Source organism: Leptosomus discolor, chromosome 14, assembly GCF_034619465.1.
Source record: "Leptosomus discolor isolate bLepDis1 chromosome 14, bLepDis1.hap2, whole genome shotgun sequence".
NCBI classification, from domain to species: Eukaryota; Metazoa; Chordata; class Aves; order Leptosomiformes; family Leptosomidae; genus Leptosomus; species Leptosomus discolor.
In genome coordinates, this window is record NC_141404.1 from 6,402,676 (window position 1) to 6,421,639 (window position 18,964).

The window sequence follows — 18,964 nt, forward strand, 5'->3', positions numbered from 1 at the left end:
TGCTGCTCGGAAGCCTTCTTTGTTCAACAGCCAAGTAGTACTTTTCTTAAGATAGAGCTGGATTTTGCTGTGTTTCCTGTGAAGTTCAGGTGTAGACTCAGCAGCTTGTGTGCTACATGGAGTAATTGGCAGCAGCTGCTGTCTGTGGGGAATGTAAATGAGGGAGTGCCTGGTGCTCTAGAGCATAGCCAAGGCAAGCAGAATGGCAGATTGCTCAAAAAGATGATGCTTAGAGAAGACTGAAACTTCAAGCAGGGTCGCTGTCAAGCAAACACATTATATGAGATACGAAACCTGTTGTGCGCTGTATTTGAATTGTTCCGTGATATTTGAAGCTTGTTTCTATTATATTTACTAGTATGAAACTAGTGGTCCAGCTGTGGCTTCAAATGCAACAGCTGGGTCCGTGTGACTTCTGCAGGGCCTGTCCTTGGTGCTGTCAGAAGGGGGACTGCGTGATGGAGAGGAGAAAGATCACCCCATGGAAGAAGACTCTGGCGATTCTGAATTGCTGCAGGGGTATCAGTGGCTGCTGAGAGACCTCCCAAGGCTGCCGCTGTTTGACAGTGTTAGAGCTACAACAGCTCTTGCCTTGCAACAGGTGGGTGCTGGCACCTGGAAGGGATAAATGACCAGCTTATTCTTTGTCCTTCTCATGCTAAAATGAATTTGAGCAAACTGCGTGTGGGGGTGATATCAACATGTTTATATGCTCGCAGAAGAATTTTTCTTATGCTGATGCTAGTTTTCATTAAAACCTGATTTCTAATGGGAAGAATTCTCATTCTAGGCCATCCACATGGAGACAGATCCCCAAACCATCAGTGCTTACCTGGTGTACCTCTCCCAGCATGCCCCAGTGGAGGAGCAGGGACAGCACAATGACCTCGCTCTGGTGAGAGGCCAGGTTGCTAGGGCAGAGGGATTGCATGGGGGAGACCTGGCATGTCGCAGGACGGTCGTAGGCATGTGGCTTGCTGTACCAGCAGGATGAGTTTTTTGGGAGCATATGAATGTGATAACTGCGTGTTTTTGTTTCTGCACGTGTTGGACACGTGTTCACATATCATGAAATAGTATCAGAGCAATAACCTCCAGTCGAGCAGCCTGTCTCAGGTGGTGTGGGGAATGCAAGAGTGAATAGTGATTTGAAACAAATCCCACCACCTGGCAGTGTTTCACAAGTTAGCAGGTGCTAAACCTGCAGTCACAGGTATCTGGGGAAAGAATGGGAAGTGAGGAGCCTTGGTGGTGGGATAGGCACTCTCCTATAGCCAAAATTTGATTTCTGATTTTTTCCTTTTAAAAAGGTTTTGGTGATTTTTTTTTTTTTTTTTTTTTTTTTTCTCTAACAATGATTTTTTTTCCATTGCTTTTAAGGCTCATGTGCTCTTTTTACTTCCATAGATCTGTTTAGATATGTAGAGAAGGTTAAATTACAAGAGTCAGTAGATCCCTTTCTTCAGAGAAATGCAGATTTTTACTAGGTAAATGCTCACTTTGTAATGGGATGCATCAGGATGCAGCTATGCTACAACTTAGGACACTGTGAGGTATCACAAGAATCATACAAAGCACTGGCATTTTCCCTATTGTGACAGTTCTGCTCTTGACACTACATGTTGATCTCCAGAGTGGTGTTAACTGGGCTGATGATGGAAACTAGAGAATGTGATGCAGTGAAACAGGAGGACCTGGCAGTGTTGTTCAGTAAAGGCCTCGTGGATCTTTTCCTCTTGTAGGATGTAGCCAGACTCATAGTGGAGCGCTCCACCATCATGTCTCACCTCTTCTCCAAGCTCTCGTACTGTGCTGAATCAGATGCAGTGCTTGTTGCTCTTCTCTCCATCTTTTCTCGCTACATCAAACGCATGCGCCAGAGTAAGGAGGGCGAGGAGGTGTACAGCTGGGTGAGTGCCTCCCTGCCTTTCTTCAGCAGGTAAAAGAAACTGGTCAAGTTAACAAAAGAAAAGCCCTTTGTGGGTTACTGAGTAGGTATAAACGACCTCTGGTTCAAGAATTCCCTGATCTGAAAATAATGGGATGATGGCATAATATCAGAGCCACGTGTGCACAAAAAGCTTTTTTAACTCTTCCTTGAGTATCTTTTGTGGCCACTGTTGGAGATACTGGGCTAGGCGGATCTTTGGCCTGACTAAATTTGTCCATTCTCATGTTCTTCTTTCATCTATGTCACACATCTCATTCTTTCTCTCTCCAACTTTGTTCATCTGGATTTTTTTCTGCCTTTTTCCAGTCAGAGTCCCAGGATCAGGTGTTCCTTCGTTGGACTAGTGGGGAAACGGCCACTATGCACATCCTTGTGGTTCACGCCATGGTTATTCTCCTGACACTAGGGCCGCCCCAAGGTTAGTGAAATGTGCTAAGATTTATTCAAGGGGTCATGGACAATACAAAGAGCCTTTCCTCTATCTGCCATCTCCTAACAGGTCAGGCTGGTGTTAATCCTTCTACTCCCAGGCTTGTCCCTTGCAGTTCTTGTTTGTAGCTGTAAGACCTATCAGAATATTGCTGCACAGAGCGAAGGATTTGCAGGCTTTTTTCTTTGCCTTCTGCAGACAGCGGGAAATATTAAAATGGTGGTGTATCCCTCCCTGCTAAACAAGGAGGACTCAAAGATCTACTGTAGTGTGAGAACTGGGCACTGAGATACGTAGCTCACATTTTCACTTCATAGTGTTTATTCCCGAGTTCTTTCTGACCCTTGGACAAAAAAGTGTTGTGGTGTATTGATTTGGATAGAGAAGAGCGGGGTGTTGTAGGTGCTTATGAACATGGGAGATAATTTTGTATCCACTCTTAAGCAGGGGATGGTGATTTTTATACCTTACTGGATATATGGTTCCCGGAGAAAAAGCCCCTTCCTACTGCTTTTCTCGTTGACACCTCAGAGGAGGCTCTGCTGCTCCCCGACTGGCTAAAGCTGCGTATGATTCGCTCTGAGGTCCCACGTCTTGTGGATGCAGGTGAGTCTGTGGGTTGTTTGTTGGTATTTCAGACCCTCCTGAGAGGAAAGGGAGAGGTTTCCCTGCTCAAGTCCTCTGTGTGCCCAGCTATCCTACTGGGGTGCATTTGGGTGGGGCCATCAGGCACTGCAGATGCTGCAGCTGAGCAGGGAGCTGGGATTGACAAAGCAGTGTGTCTCTGGGTGTTGAGACAGTCACAGTCTAAACATACAATAGGTTCTGTGCTACATCCCTTAGGGCTGTCACAGACGTACAGATACGAGCAGGTTCCAGGCAGGGAATGTTATGGGACGTGCCAGGGTGATTTCCTGCTCAGCCATGACGTGTAGTTCATGTACCAGGGGTTTGAGAATGGATACAACCTCGCTAACCGTCAGACCCACCAGGTTAATCCCCACAGCGTTAAGAGCAGAACTTAGAGAAAGCTGAGACTGAAGAGGAGGTCAGTGCCCTTGGTAGGGCTCCTTACTGCAGTATGGAAGGCGGTTCCTCCAATCCAAGCCCTAAATCTTGCTGGCTTTTCTATGCAGTCACTGTCACTTATAAGCAGGGCAGCGAGTCTGTATGGCTGTTGCACTTTCTGTGTATTTTAAAGGAAATGGGGACTCTGAATTGGAGTCCCGTGTTTGTTACGACAATTCAGATTGAACTAAGCTGTGCAGTCACCAGACAACAGGCACGGCGCTGCTTCCCTAGGGCATGCTGTGCTTGCAGTGTGGAAAGCAGTGCCTGAAGGACGCAAGCTATACCTGTAGTTACTTTTGTCCTTGGACAGCTCGTCAGTGCTCTTTTTCTTCTTGGTATTCAGAGCTTTCGTCCCTTTCTTACTAATTAAATGACAGCTCTCTATAGCCAGTGATTGAATTATTCAGTAATTCCTGCCTGTAGCCATCAACAGATAGGGTGGAAGTTATTTTTTAATACAAATGATTGGGTTCCTGAGGTTTTGATCAAATTAAACAGAAGATCAAATTAGCCAGTGAGTGAATTAACTGGAAGATGCAATAAGAAGGCAATGATTTGCAGAGGAAAGAAAACATAGTAGGCAGCTGTCAGACTTCGAGCTTTAGGCTCTCTGCAGCCCTGTCATTAACCTGTCACTGTTGGTCTAGCCAAAAGCACAAAGATTAGATGATAAAGATGACCATCTGTGGTCAATTCAGAGGTCTGAGGACTTGCTGTTTGTGTATTTCAGCCTTACAGGACCTGGAGCCTCAGCAGCTGCTTCTCTTTGTTCAGTCCTTTGGAATCCCCGTTTCCAGCATGAGCAAACTTCTGCAGTACCTGGATCAGGCAGTATCTCATGACCCCCAGACATTGGAGCAGAACATCATGGACAAGAGTAAGGGCTTCATATGAGGCTGACCAGGCATTTTACTTTCTTTTAAACAGTTTTCATGAGTATCTTCTGTGACTTCCCTGGAAAAATCCAAACTAGTTCAGCGAGCTCTGTGAGCAGGCTGCTTTGGCAGCCTGGTGTCACTATAGACACCTCCCTAGAGCTTGTCTGGATGGCCCTTAGCTGTATTTCCTGAAATAGAGAAGGATTTTGTGGTTTGGATTGTACAGAATCTAAAATGTAATTTGGAGGCTGCCTTGTGAAAGAAACAAGGTTTAAAAGCATCGTGTTTACAAAGTCCATAGGAACAGCAAATTCTCTTTACTGTGGGAACTGCACAAACAGCAACCAATTCTGTTCTGCTTTACTGAAGAGGGTGAGATGATGATGTGTTCATGTTTTTCCTTTTTCAGACTACATGGCTCACCTTGTGGAGGTTCAGCATGAGAGAGGAGCAACAGGAGGCCAGACTTTCCACTCCCTGCTCACTGCCTCCTTACCAGCCCGTCGAGGTACTGCCTGGGGTAGCCTAAACTGAATATCAAAGTTGTTCCTATGTTGCTGTTGAGAGGGGCAGAGAGAGCTGTCTTCAGGAGGGGTTGTGTTGCAATATATCAGCAAGCTACAGTTAGACACCAGTCCTTAATAGAGCTTTTTGCTCCTGGCAAAGGAAGAAATTCCAATATTTTTTGGGTTTACTATAATGAGTTGTTCTGAGTGATATGGAAAAATAGGTCTTGCTCGGCCTTGAGAGAAAAGCTACTGAATTCTTCACTAGTTAGAGACTGTGGAGCTGAAGGTGATCCAGTGTTTGGGCTCCAGACTAGCAACTGCAACGACAATTTTCTTTCTTTTATTCCTCTTGCAGACAGTGCTGAGACTGCAAGGTCAAAACCTAGTCCTGAGAACTCTCAAGGCCAGAGCCGGATCCGGGCCTTAAGCCAAGTCCGGGTTCTGGGCCCAGAAGATGATCTGGCAGGCATCTTTCTGCAGGTACTGGTATAACCTCTAGCTGATCAGTTACTTCCTTGCAGTAGCTTTACAAAATCTGTTTCTCTTATCCTTGCATCTTCTGACCCCTTCCTTGTCCAGTGTCTGCAGGCAATAAGTATGAAAGCCCTGCAGGCAATGAGGCTGTGCCATTGCAGCCTGGTGGAATTGATACTGGAAGGATTTTTTTCTTGCAGTTTGAACACGACGTGGCTTTTGACCATGCCTAGTACTGTCAGTGCCTACTGGCATGTTACTGTCTCTGCAGGTTGGTTGTTCTGTGTATAGTGCCTTTCCTCTCAGCAGTGGATGGAGGATTTGTGAAATGCTCACAAGGCCTTGGCAGCAAAGCTGTGTGCAAACAGCATTTGTACTCTGGCTTGTCTGCTTGCAGAGCCTCCCTCTCTCCATTGACTCCAGAAGCAGCCTATAGGGAATTAATTGGCCAAGTTGGTTGCCTGTATTTGGGTAGTGTGGTGATTTCCCCCATGGTGTCAGTGTTGATGGTTGTGTGGGGTTGCATAGATGCTGTGTATGTTCCTCTACCAGGCACTAAAATACTGAAAAAGCTGTGTCAGAAGGTTCCAGTTAGCCCACAGTCAGTATAATTGTACCAGGTATATCAGCCCTCTGCCTCAGGATGTTTATGGTATAGCAAGTCCTATCATTTGCTCTCATGAGCTTATTCCCTTGTGTATCCTACCAGCTTTTCCCACTAAATCCAGACCCACGATGGCAGAATTCAAACCTGCGCCCGCTTGCCCTGGCGTTACAGCAGGCCCTGGGGCAGGAACTGGCTCGCATCCGCCAAGGGAACGTGCAGGTGGCCGGGATCACAGCACGACTTCTCCAGGCAGTAGCTGCGCTGATGAACTCGCCGCACAGCGGTGCGCTGGTGATGGCGATGCATCGGAACCACTTCATCTCCTGCCCCCTGATGCGCCAGTTGTACCAGTATCAGGTGAGCAGTGTAAGAGGAGAATCTTTGTAGCATTTAACACAGAGGGGTGAGGAGGAAACAAGAAGTCTGCAGTGTAAGTGCTCTGCTGTGTGCAGACCCTCTGCCTGTGTAATGCTGGAAATGGAGCCTGGGGAGCATGACACAGAGGGACTTGAGTTGCCTGGACATAGGCATCTGGATGCAAGCTGGTCCTATTAGGCTAGCACTGCTGAGAATTGGGACTTACAGGCAGGGTTAGGTGTTCCTTACCTAGTCTGGTAACTGTGCAGCATGTGGATTTGCAGCTGTGGGTCTCCATTGGTTTTGGAATTTCTAGTCTGTGCTGTTTTGTAGCATGGACATGTCTTGCAAGCCAGGGCATTTGCAGTCAACTTGAGAACTGAAGTCTGTAATTCCTTAAAGAAATCTTCAGAGCAGACTGAGATTTATCCAATGAAATACCTCATTCCTTTCATCATGATGAAAGAAGGCACAAAGTTACCCTTACTTATGCTGGGGGAGGTATCGTGTGTGTGACTGAGTCTTCTGCCTTGCATTTGCACACTACAAGCTGCTGCCTTCATTTGAGTGAGCTATGGTCCAACAGAGCAGGTGTGCTCTGTGTGTTCTCGCAGTGTGTGCCACTGTCTGCATATTTCCTGCTATCTTTGTTGTATCCTTGAAGTGTGTATAAGCAAGTCTCTTGCTGCACTCCCCAGCGCTGCATGCCACAAGACACTGCCTTCTCCTCGCTCTTCTTCAAAGTCCTCATGCAGATGCTGCAGTGGTTGGAGAATCCTGCAGTGGAAGATGGTCCTCTGCGTGCTCAGCTGAAGGCCTTCGCTGTGCAGTACTCCTCCAGGCACAGGATCAGTGACGGTACTGGCATTGTGCAGCTATGGGACTCGGAGTGGACAAAGTGGGACGAGAAAGGGACAGAAACAAAGCTGCAGCCAGAGCAGAAAGTGTGATGGGCTGCCTTTTAGAGACATATGCTTAGGAGTAGCAAAGAGAGGTCTTGTACTGTGCTGTATAAACTCCATGAGGATGCAAACAAGTGACTGAGTTCTGGGGGTTTGTAGTAGACACCTGGCAGCATCTCACCATGCACAGCAGATCTTTCAGGGAAAACTTCCAGTTCTACAGCCGAGGAATTCTGCACTAGCTGTAGTACTGAAAGATGACCATGCAGGAATGCCTCTGGAACAAGGTCATATCATGACTTGTAGAGTTGTTTCCCTTTTGCTATCTGTTGTGAGGAGGAGTCTATAACCAAGAGCTTAGACATGGAAATGGGTTTGTGTTTATAGAGTTTTCTCTTAGCCATTTGTCCCTGTAACATGCAGGAGAGCTGTCAAGGGTTTTGATGGGAACAAGTGTAGCATGTTTGAGTAGTTGTAGTGTGTTTGTATGTTTGAGTAGCTGTGCCCTGCAGCCACATGGGGCATCTGTAGAAAGGAAGCCTGACATGGGGGTGGCTTGGCCCTGTGATGCCAATGCTGTGATTTCTTTGCAGTTCGAGGTGGCTTCTTGCACCTCACAGAAGCTCTGACTTTCCGTCATGACCCTGACTTGATCAGCTCCACGGTACGTGCCATCATTGCAACCCTGAAATCAGGAGAGAAGTGTAATGTGGAGCCGGAGCTTATCAGCAAAGGTATGGCTGTCCTTCTGCTCTCCTTCCCTGTTGCAGCAGCAGGTTGAACTTCCAGCCCAGCAAGGGGGTGCCTACTGGGAAGCTGCCTTCTGCCTCGGTCAGAAAATGTGAACTGATCTAAACTTGGTCCTATCTTGTATCACCTCCTTCCCCTGCGCTGGTATGTGGGTTTATAAACTGTGATCTGGGGCTGGGATTGAGTCTCTCAGGGAAGCCGTTGGTTTCCACTAACAAAATGAGAAATAGAAGCCTGCTGTGCCAGATAAAAATGGCTTCCTCTTCCTTACTGAGCCAGGGTCTCAGAAATGCTGGGCTGATTGCCTTCGTGATACTCTTATAAGATTCCGTGGATTTCACTGCATCCTGAAGTTAATGAGTGATGTCTTTCTCTCTGTGCTAGTCCTTCAAGGTCTGATTGAAACTCACTCTCCGTACTTGGAGGAACTGCTGACTGTCCTTTTCTCGGCTACTGTTGAGACCACTGCCAGGTTTCCTGCCATGAAACCAATTGCTGTGGTGAGCTCTTTGTTGCTCCAGGACAAAGAAGAAACACCAGTGAAGAAGGAGATGGACAGTTGCAGGTGAGCCTAGGCAACGATGGGAATTCACTGGTAGGTCTGGGTTCATGACATCGCCACTGACATTGGCTTTGTTTTCTCCTCAGTACTGAAGCAGCTTGGCTAGGGCCCTCCTCTGGCCTTCTTAATGACTGGCTGGAGATGCTGGACCCAGAGGTGATCAGCAGCTGCCCTGATCTCCAGCAGAAGCTGCTGTTCTCCTGGAACAAAGTAAGAGTTGTTGGGTAGAGGGACTACTGTGCTGAAACCACTTTCTGGGGTACTGACCTGCACCTGGAAACAGGGCAAGGGGTAGTTTTATCTTTTGCCACATGTTGCTATACCACTTCCAAAGCAGTACAGGCTGACAAGGAGGAGGATTGTGGTGCATCCTTCTCAGTGCAAGGCTTATATTTCATCTTATCTTTAGATTTCCTCAGCTGTGTTATTTTCAGGGCTTCAGAGTGCATTACAGACACAACATAGCCCAGCCAGCTGTGTTTTCATTGGTATTTTTGCAGACAGATAAATAGCTTGCCCAGCAGTGCTATGCTGAAGCTAGGACTAAAACTGAATTTCATGACTGATGCCATGTTCTGTTAGAAAGTACTGCAGTTGAAATCCTAAATCTATGTGTTGTCTTCTGTCCTGTCTGCCTGCCTGGATCATCATCCTTCTGTAATACACACAATATCTCCTACAACCACCTCGCCACAATCTGTTTATTTTCTCTCTTCCTTGTTTGGCCCTTTCAGGCAGGGTCCCAGGTGCCCTCCTTTCGCCCGTATCTCTTGGCTCTTCTGACTCACCAGTCCAGCTGGACCACGCTGCACCAGTGCATCAGACTTCTGCTTTGCAGAAACCGGGAGCAAAGGTGAGCCGTGTTTTTCAGGCTTAGCAAGGAGTTTTGAGTTGGGCGACTCATTGTGTCTGAGAGAGAACAAACAGAAGCTGAGAACAAGAGCTGCCATGTTCCATGGTGCGTCTGCCAGGAGATGTAACTCAGCCAAAAACAGGCTTTGTGAGAAGGATGCTGGTTTCAGTCATGCTGATTTGTGTACCTTGATATACATATTACCTGCTGTTTGATGGAAGCGGCACATAAAGATTTGGCTGTGTTCTAAACAGGAAGTGCTAATCACTGGGTAATCCATCGAGCATTGCCCTTGTTGATAATCTTTACGAACGTGGGGCTCACAAGATGGCTTGGATAGCAAACTGACGGCAGTCTCTGTACCTGGGCAGCTCTGCTGGATCTTCTGCTTGCACTAGACTCCATTACCAGTCTTTCTCTAACCCCCTTCCTGGCATCAGTTCTGATCTGTGGAGCAGCCCTAGCTCTCAGCTTCTATTCTTTGCTCTCAAATACTGAAGTGCCACGGTAGTAGCATCTTGCTTAAACTTGTTATGCTTAAGGACCAGGACATGCTGACACCTAGTAGTAGTAATTCAGGACATGACTAAACTAGCAATACTTCTAAAGCTGGTAGTATTTCAGTTTGCTTGTTATTTTATTATTGATACGTTGCTCACTAACAATTTCATTAATTTCTGCAATCCAGGGCAACAGCTAGGATAGGATGTTCTGTACACTGGGACAGTAAGGTCACTGCTCTGATTGTACCAATTGTTCGTGTTGATGACCAACTTCTGGCCTTGTGGTGCAAGACTATGTGTAGCCACCACAGTCTTGCTGGATGTCATTTGTTCAGCTCTGTACCCTGTGCTGTGCTTATTGCAACAAATATTTAGTCATAATCTGGGAACAGAACCAAACCCCTTCTTGGGACTTAATGGATCCTATTTTTACATTGGCAGATGTTTCTTTCTTCACAGTACTCACGATGTTTAGAGACACTACTGTGTATTTGTGAGCTGCCTGAGGGCTGTGTTGACTCTAATTGCAAATCTGTCTTCTTTTGTCTTCTGGCAGGTTTGACCCAACTGCATCCTTGGATTTCTTGTGGGCCTGTATTCACATTCCTCGGATCTGGCAGGGAAGGGACCAAAGAACTCCTCAGGTAGTGGTTCAGTTCTTCCAAGATTCCTCTCTGGATGGAGTGAGAGACAATGCTGGATTTTTCCATGGCCAAGAGGTGGCTGGAGTGATACAGGTGCAGCATGCCAAGTTTGCTGCCTGTACCTCAGCTGGTTGCTTAGCTGCTCTGCTATGTTACATATTACAGTGACAATATGGGGTCCGAAAAGCTGATATGAACACGCATAAGTTTGCCCACTTGGCATTTCCTCTGCAGTGATTGCCATAATATCTGTTAAAGATCTAGGCACAAGGCTACAGTGGTGAGCAAGCTAAAACCCAGTGTGGGATAATTCCCATTTTACAAAGAAAAGGGGGTTGCATCTCTTCTCTGCAGAAGAATTTCTTTGTTTTGGGGACTGAATTGTGATTTCTGAACCATCATGTGTGCTCAGATGGAAGTAAATCAGTTCAGAAGTAGAAGAGGGGTGAAGAGGTGTCATTTGGGGCTGTGATGCATGCTTTCAGAGCTCTGGATATGGGGCAGTTCTTAGATCTGGCTCTAAGAGATGTTCCATTCCTGTTGGGCAAGGTGTGACTAGAAGGAGCTAAGGATCTAGGGATTCAGTGTGGATCATTTTGGGTGTTCCCTTGCATTACAGAAACGCCGTGAGGAATTTGTGCTCCACCTGAAGGCATCAGAATTGATTAGCATGGTGGAGCTGATCCTGGCTGAAGCAGAAACCAGATACCAGAACACTGAAGAGGCCTCCTGCACGCTCATCCAGTCTCGACTGCCTTTGTTGCTCAGTTGTTCTCATGGGGACCTTGAGAGCATCAAAAAAGTAACGGAGTATCTGACCAGCTGCATCCAGCAGTGGGGAAGCAGGTGGGGCTGCAAATGGCGAGCACTGTCTTCTGTAATTGTAGTTACTTGGGCATAGGCAGGCAGGTAACAATGAGACCTGCCAGTGTGTCTTCATGAAGAATATTGTGTTCCACAGCCCGTATGAGAAGTCCTTCCAGAGGTTTTGGGTAACAGTAATTCATTTTAAGTGGTACTTGGACCAGGAAGGTGACTTTAGAAGCGAAGATTAAGGGACCTTTTGGTTTTAGGACTTCAGGATGAAATGCTTGCCATGCTTTTTTTTTTTTTTTCTCTTTAAGGCAACGGTAATTACTTGTTCCTAATGTGGGATTTCTTGTCTGCTCGTCCCTTGAATCACTGCTTATAGTGGATCCTGCTTCTGACCATTGTGATTGCTCTCAGAGCTGAATGGGGACTAGATTGTTTCCCAACAGCTGTGTTAGCAATGTGGGAAGAACTGGAAGATGGTGTATTTGTGGCAGTGAAACAAAGTGACCTAATTCTAACTTTGCTTATGGTGGTGTTAGAAAAGATACCGAATAATCTCTGTTGACGTTGCATTGTACTGCCTCCCAGTACAGACCATGCTAGGGATCTATGGAGGGCGGGTATGTAGAGAACGGGCTGGCTAGTCTCAATAGTTGTGCTTCTGACTACTCTTCCAATTGAGATGGGGATGTCCATGAGTACCACGTGCAGGAAATCTTCACTCGAGATGTAAGCAGAGCTTTCTTGTCCTGTGCCCTCCCCCTTGCAGTTTTGTAACTCCAAATGGCCTAATGATGTATCCCCATAGACTGTGGATGGATCCCTGTAGACTCTGAATGATTTTGAGTAGTTCAAAAGAAGGAAAGACTGAAAAAACACTGATTCAGATCAGCAGTAGCTGCTCTTTTACATGGTCTGTTTGCCATATGCAGGAAGGCTGTTGCTAATCTGATGGCTCTGGGATGTTTGCTGGTTCAGCTAACGTAGTTACCAGTGGCTGACCTTTCCCTTTTTCATTCAGCTCTGTGGGAAAATGCTGCCAGGACCTTCTGCTTCAGATATACCTGCAACTACCTGAGCTCCTTGTGCCTATGCCCGAGATGCTTCTCACCAGTGAAGGAGCCAGAGACAGCAGCACTTGCAAGGTAAAGTTAGAGACATAGGAAAGCACCTTTCCAGTTGTGTACCCAGAGTGGATGCTACCTTGATGCCCAGCCTAAAAAGGAGAGGACTGGCAAAAGCTTCCTGGGTCACTTTGGTTTCTTTACCTTGCTCTTCTGCTGCCCCTTCCCTGCCTGCACACTCAGGAGCAGAGAGTTCAGGTGTGGTTTATTTTGCAGTGTCCATCTATAAAATAGTATAAGCTCCACAAGCTTCTGTGTGCCAAAGGCTTCTGTAAAGCACAAGCGTGCAAGCATCTGATCCTGCTTTGATGTTTGTAGGGACTGTGGACTTCAGATCCTGTGCCAGCTGGAACGTTGCATCTGCTCGCAGATTCTACCTGAAAATAATTTCTGTTAACCCCCTCTGTAGTTGGAAAGGAATTGGGAAAACTGCTGAAGAGCCAGGGGCTTGCTTGTGCTTTAAACTTCTTAACCGTTTACTCATTACTTTTCTCCTAGCTCGATGCCCTGGTTCACAGATTCATTAACCTCCTCGCAGACACCAGTGACTCCAAGTCATCAGAAAGTCGTGTGTGGGATGCCAATATGGCCTGCAGGAAGCTAGCTGTGGCTCATCCCATCCTGCTTCTTAGGTACCACTCCCCTTTCACCCCTCTGGCTGGAGTGCATTGAAAAGCACCCACCCTTGTCCTAGAAGGGGAATAAACTTGCAGCAGTCATGATGATTGTGATGGAATCTGCATTCATGTACAAAAGTCAAGAGAAAAGACAGCAGAGTCATATCCCTTGTAATGAGGCAGCACCTCTTTTGGCTCCATGTCTGTCCAGAAACAGTCCTCTTGGATTTAGAGGCTAGAGAACAGGACATGGTGGGGAAATGGAGCTTGCTGCTTCTATGGATACAGGGGTCACATTGAGAACCCTGGGAAGGGGATAAGGGACGCCTCCTTCCAGGAACTGAGGTGTAACAACGTGTAACTGTTTCTAGAAAGAGGCTCGATCTGGATTTTGTTCTGTTTGGCGTTTCAGGCACTTGCCAATGATTGCAGCACTGCTGCACGGCCGTGTTCACCTCAATTTCCAGGAGTTCAGGCAGCAGAACCACTTGACCTTCTTCATCCACGTCCTAGGGATCCTGGAGCTGCTCCAGCCACAGGTTTTCCAGAACGAGCACCAGGCGGCACTATGGGACTGTCTCCTGTCTTTCATCCGGCTGCTGCTGGTAGGAAAGTCCCTGCTCCCCCTCCACGTGCGGGCTGCCAGCCACTAGATGGAGAACCTCCTGTAGCACGGGGCCAGCCCAGCTGTCTCCCATTTGAAGGGAAAACCTTCATATACCTAAGAACTAAAAAAAGTACCTTGGAGAGCTTAAAGAGGAGGCAGGAGATCAAGCAACTACTCCCTGGTCCCCAGAGGAGCGGGATGGGGCAGTGCATCACTTGTTTGTTTGTTTGTTTGTTTGTTTGTTTGTTTGTTAACTCTCATCTTCTCAATCCTTTCTCAGAACTACCGAAAATCCTCACGGCACCTGGCTGCCTTCATCAGCAAGTTTGTCCAGTTTATCCACAAGTACATCACGTGCAATGCCCAGGCAGCGGTCTCCTTCTTGCAGAAGCACTCGGATCCACTCCAGTAAGCTTCCTTACTCCAGTTAGCCCATGGTTAGCTCATGGAGAGCTTGCACAGTCAGGATGCCATGAGATAATCGGACAGAAGACAGCAAGAGGATGTGACAAAATAGCTATTAATATGGCACTTTTTCACCCTTAGCTTTATTAAGTCTCTATTGAGATGAGCAGTATATCCCTTTGTATAGGTGAAAACTGAGCCAGAGGAAGTCAGATGTTGATTTCAACTCACATAATGGCCTAAACATCCTATGGAGGCTTGTAGTGCCCTGCAGTCATTTCCAGAGGGCCAGCAGGAGGGTCTCTTCCCTGAGCGGTGGCTGCGTGGTCTCACTGGGGACCTTTTCCTTGGGGAAAAATGCCTTTGAGTTCCAGTTACGATGAAAGGAAAAATCTTGTTTCTGCTTCTGAGAAACAGTTTGGTTTAGTGTACGTGTGTGTGCTGTTACTGGTCCTCATGCCCTTATTGCTGTTGAAAGCTAAACATGCCATCTCTTCCTCTAGTGACCTATCGTCAGACAACAGTGACCTGGCAATGCTGAAGTCCCTCCTGGCTGGACTGAGCCTGCCTAGTAAGAGTGGCATCTTGGACAGGGGCTCTGATGAAGAAAAGGATGGTGAGTCCGAGTCGGGCCAAGAGTTATTCCAGCTGGTGAACCTGCAGCATGTTTTGGAGCACAGATGGTTTTATGAGCTGTATGCTGTGCTCATTCTTCTTGTAACAGCCCAATGAAAGGGTATTTAGAGTGGAGAATGGCACTTGTATACTCAGCAATTTGGAACCAGTATCTGGGATGAGTTAATTCATTTTCCAGTCAGTGATACCACGACTGGAGCAGAAGAACAGCTCTTAACAACGCTGAGTTTCATCGTTGTGGATTTTGCCTTCCTCAGCCGCACTTAAGGATTGACCTGTCAAGGAGACCCCAAGGGTACATCCACTTCTCCACTGTGTACGACTTTCATGGGAAAACTGTTCAGTATTAAAACAGCTCAGGAAGGTTCCTTCTCTTTACATCAGCTGAGGGGTACCAAAAGGTGCAGTGAGGCTAGAGACAGTGTGAAAGCCAGGAACTGTATTACAGTATTTCTGGTTGGCTTGTGATACACCACTGTACTGGCTTGGAATACTGGGCCTGTCTCCCTGTTAAAACTACCTAGACTGTCAGGGGTGACCCGTTCTCTCTCTCTCTCTCTCTCTCTCTCTCTCTCCCAGATGAAGCAGCAGCTGGTTCTCTCCCACTTGTCAGCGTGTCTCTCTTCACTCCTCTCACACCAGCCGAAATGGCCCCATATATGAAGAGGCTCTCTAGGGGCCAAACAGTTGAGGGTAAGCGAGGACCTGCAGAACTGTACAAAGATGCAGGGCAAGTGCAGATATTTGCCAACTCTATTACTTACCTGTCAGCTCCAGGCTAGTTTCCTGTTTCAGTCTTGTGTTTGGAAGTCTCCAGCAGTTAATATGTGGTTTTGTTTTGCATGAACTTGTCCATAACTTTCTGTGACTCTGTGACAGAGGCTTCCTATGATGCCTATCGCTTAGCTCAGCAGTGCTGCAACTGCCTCTGCTTTGGGGCTCTTCAAGGATCTTGTAAGTGCTCTGGGAGATAGTATGAGTAGTTCAAGGAGTGTTGCAGTTCATGTCTAGCCAGATCTGGAGTGCTGATAGGAATGCCATTTTTTTAATGATATAAAAATACCAAACTGATGAGAGTTTTTGTTAGAAATCCCCAAATGGCCTTCATGGAAGAAAATCATGTTAACCTGGCATGTGGGAACAATATGCTGCTTCTCCAAAGGTCTTCTGAAATCACATGTGTCCAGTGTTCAGACCTAAGTTGTGGTGTTGGGGTGACAGTTTTCCTTCCACACTAAAAATAGGAAGTGTGGAAGAAATCCTGTCTGGACGCTGTTTAAGAGACTTCCTGTGAAGATCTTTCAGTTACAGAAGGTATTCTGGAATTGAAACCTCACACTCCACCACTTCCCTTGCCTGTGGCATGACAGTGCTGGTGACCTCTGCCTGGACAGGTTGGGATGTGCTTATCTGGCATGTGACCTACCTGTTCTCATCCTTTTTGAAGAACTGCCTTTATTACTCTAGCTCTGTGTGCAGGTGGGGAAACTTGACTGCTTGGGAGTTTGGATGTGTAGGGAAAAAGAAGATCCTTTGCTGGATCAGTGAATTCCAGTCACCCCTTTCAATCTGTGTTTTCCACCAGACATCCTGGAGGTGCTGACAGACATCGATGAGATGTCCAGACGGAGGCCAGAAATTCTCTCCTTTTTTGCTGTGAGTATTACTGTCCAAACTGACACTGGAAGGAAGAGATTCTTTTCACCAGGGTCTGTGTTGCACAGCAAACTTCAGTACTGCCCTTCCTCTACTTTTTGGTGGTTGTTGCAGCATACTAGGTGAAATTTTTCTTCAGTTAGGCCTTCTGACAGCAGGCAGTACTTACTTCCCTACCATCTTCTGTCCATTGCATACTGGGTCTGCCATCATCCGCTTTAACTTCTCTTTATGTCAGGGGAAGAATTAACCCTCTGTCCTTTTCCCAGTATTGGGGCAAGGAGGGAGCAGAACAGCTCTGTCAAAAACACTGGAGCCTAGGGAAAACTCAGCTGTCCCATGTGGAATAAGATTACAGAATGGTGCTTGAAAGTGTTCAAAAACAGGATAATCCTTCTTAACAGAGAGGGATTTCCTGGCTCAGCCAGTACCTGCTGGATGTGTGTTGGGCTGGATTGGTGCTGGAGGGGTAGTCATGCGCGTCTGAGGAGTTTGGGCTCCCTGGATGGCCCCGTGACCCTAATTTGTGCGTCGTCTTTCAGACAAGCCTACAGAAGCTGATGAGTTCATCAGAGGAGTCCTGCCGAAATCTGGCCTTCAGCCTGGCGTTGCGCTCCATCCAGAACAACCCCAGGTGAGGACCACTAGAACTCAGGCTGTCCTGAGTCACTTACGGACACTGGCTGCCCGTCTTGCACGCCTGTTGATGGAGATCTGGACTGTCCTGACACTGTCATGTTTTACTCCCAGCATTGCTGCAGACTTCCTTCCCACCTTCATGTACTGCCTTGGCAGCCGAGACTTTGAGGTGGTGCAGACAGCACTGAGGAACCTGCCTGAATACACCCTCCTTTGCCAAGGTAGGTTGATATCTGCCACCTTTGGTCTGTGCTTGGCTTCACAAGGGTCAAAGCCAGGCTGCTGTGCTGGGAACGGCCTCCCTGGGAAGCTGCCACAGGTCAGTGTTGCCTAGACCCAGGCCTTCAAACTCGCAGGTGATCTATGTCAATAGTAGCTTTGGCCTGAGCATCACAGGGGAGATTTGTCATAGAGACAAGGAAGGCTTCCTTCAAGTGGATTTACTCCCTTAAGATTTTCTCTGAGTTGTGATCCCTCAAGTGATCACATGCTCGTGGAGCTATTAGAGGGTGGATTGTGCCTTGTTCTTATGGGTGGAGGGAATTTCTTGCACAGCTGCAAATGTTCATCCCAGTGTTTGTTGGCAAATTGTTCTTGCTTGCACGTTGGAGCTCGCGGGACAGTCCTCATGCTGTCTTTCCCTTTCACAGAGCACGCAGCAGTGTTACTGCACAGGGCCTTCCTGGTGGGGATGTACGGTCAGATTGACACCAGCTCTCAGATTTCAGAGGCCTTGAAGGTTCTGCACATGGAGGCCATGATATGAATGTGTGGTTCTGGGAACTCCACTTCCAGGGGAATTAATTTAACTGGACTCATCAGCTGCATTGAAGCCCTGTAAGAAGACAGTGTATTTTCACCCATGTGCTGGAGGATCATAGAGGTGATGTAGCAGGCCAGACTGTGCTGGAAAAGGAGAGTGCTGACTGAAGATCAGAAATGGCAAGGATCCATCTGTCTGGCTAAGATGTCATTATTGTGGGAGAAAAATCTCCTGAACATTGTGCCAAACAGGGACCACTTTCTTCATGGAGTCTTAGGGCAGTGGCTGTCGATTTGTTGTTTGGGTTTTTTTTTGTCTCTCCAAGAAGGCAGAGCTGCTGGGAGAGCAGAAGGGAGTGCTGGCCCTTGCATTTGAAGTTTCTGCACTCTCTGTGTTGGAGGGAACATGCAGATCTGTGCAGGGGGAGAGACCACTTTGTTTTCTGGGGGTGGGTGTTTGTGGGTTGGGTTTTTCTTTCTTTTTTAATTAAAATTCTTTGTTTCCATTGTGCCTTTCTCTGGTCTGTGCTGCCTTCAGTGTAGCTTAACATCCCTCTCCCCCTGCTCTTCAGCCTCTTGTTAGTCGAGACAAAGCATCTCTGGAAGACCTGCCTCCGTGGCCAAATGCTTGCAGAGCTATCTTGGCCTTTTACAGCAGATGCAGGAAATGGAGGAGGTTTAGATGCGTCACTGGGGTATCGTAGATGAGTTTGGTCAGCACCAGCTGCTGACAGGACAGCTTTTAAGAGGTTCCTTAGAAAACTTTTATTTAAAAACAAATAAAGCAAACTTCTTGGTACATCTGCAACCATCCCAGCAGCTGGCCGCTGTCACAATGGAGTCTTCGAACAAGCAGCTGGGTTTCCTCTTTGGGATTTGCCAGTTCCTCCCTGTGACTCTTCTGACCACTGGCCCTTGTCTGTTGATAGGGGTGATGGCTTATTTGCCTACTGTCATTTGAGGACAGAAAAGGAGATATCTTCCTTCTCTCTGCTCCAGAGAAATAGCTGCCACCTATGCTAGTTCTCCAGTCTCGCTTAGTTAAAGTCACCAGTTGGCTTCCACATTATTTGTCTCTATTCCTCTGGCACTCCACTTGTTTGTAGGGAATCATTGTAGTACTCTAAAGACAAAGGTCCTGGAGGAATTTTATAGATAGCTGTAAATAAGTCTGTATCTCCTTGCTGGTGGCAGGGACAGTTGTGGCCTCATGG

The 18,964-nt window shown here is 47.1% G+C and overlaps 1 protein-coding gene across 3 annotated transcripts in view; it reads left to right on the top strand.

The window, feature by feature from the left end:
* The window catches only part of INTS1 (integrator complex subunit 1), a 29,223-nt gene extending 11,019 nt beyond the window's left edge, over nucleotides 1–18,204 (top strand). Inside the window, exons 22-47 of one of the 3 annotated variants that reach the window (XM_086473343.1) lie at nucleotides 422–601; nucleotides 791–895; nucleotides 1,743–1,910; nucleotides 2,258–2,369; nucleotides 2,826–2,987; nucleotides 4,183–4,329; nucleotides 4,740–4,838; nucleotides 5,195–5,319; nucleotides 6,023–6,277; nucleotides 6,976–7,141; nucleotides 7,773–7,913; nucleotides 8,314–8,494; nucleotides 8,578–8,701; nucleotides 9,226–9,344; nucleotides 10,404–10,491; nucleotides 11,111–11,337; nucleotides 12,326–12,449; nucleotides 12,927–13,060; nucleotides 13,458–13,650; nucleotides 13,933–14,060; nucleotides 14,561–14,673; nucleotides 15,273–15,386; nucleotides 16,279–16,349; nucleotides 16,892–16,983; nucleotides 17,100–17,209; nucleotides 17,639–18,204. In XM_086473343.1, coding sequence (XP_086329469.1) covers nucleotides 422–601; nucleotides 791–895; nucleotides 1,743–1,910; nucleotides 2,258–2,369; nucleotides 2,826–2,987; nucleotides 4,183–4,329; nucleotides 4,740–4,838; nucleotides 5,195–5,319; nucleotides 6,023–6,277; nucleotides 6,976–7,141; nucleotides 7,773–7,913; nucleotides 8,314–8,494; nucleotides 8,578–8,701; nucleotides 9,226–9,344; nucleotides 10,404–10,491; nucleotides 11,111–11,337; nucleotides 12,326–12,449; nucleotides 12,927–13,060; nucleotides 13,458–13,650; nucleotides 13,933–14,060; nucleotides 14,561–14,673; nucleotides 15,273–15,386; nucleotides 16,279–16,349; nucleotides 16,892–16,983; nucleotides 17,100–17,209; nucleotides 17,639–17,754 — 3,594 coding nt within the window. In that variant the 3' untranslated portion in view covers nucleotides 17,755–18,204. Of the gene's footprint in view, nucleotides 1–421; nucleotides 602–790; nucleotides 896–1,742; nucleotides 1,911–2,257; nucleotides 2,370–2,825; nucleotides 2,988–4,182; nucleotides 4,330–4,739; nucleotides 4,839–5,194; nucleotides 5,320–6,022; nucleotides 6,278–6,975; nucleotides 7,142–7,772; nucleotides 7,914–8,313; nucleotides 8,495–8,577; nucleotides 8,708–9,225; nucleotides 9,345–10,403; nucleotides 10,492–11,110; nucleotides 11,338–12,325; nucleotides 12,450–12,926; nucleotides 13,061–13,457; nucleotides 13,651–13,932; nucleotides 14,061–14,560; nucleotides 14,674–15,272; nucleotides 15,387–16,278; nucleotides 16,350–16,891; nucleotides 16,984–17,099; nucleotides 17,210–17,638 lie in introns of all 3 variants that reach the window. The other 2 variants (XM_086473342.1, XM_086473341.1) reach the window with 2 other exon arrangements.
* The last annotated feature ends 760 nt before the right edge of the window (nucleotides 18,205–18,964 follow it).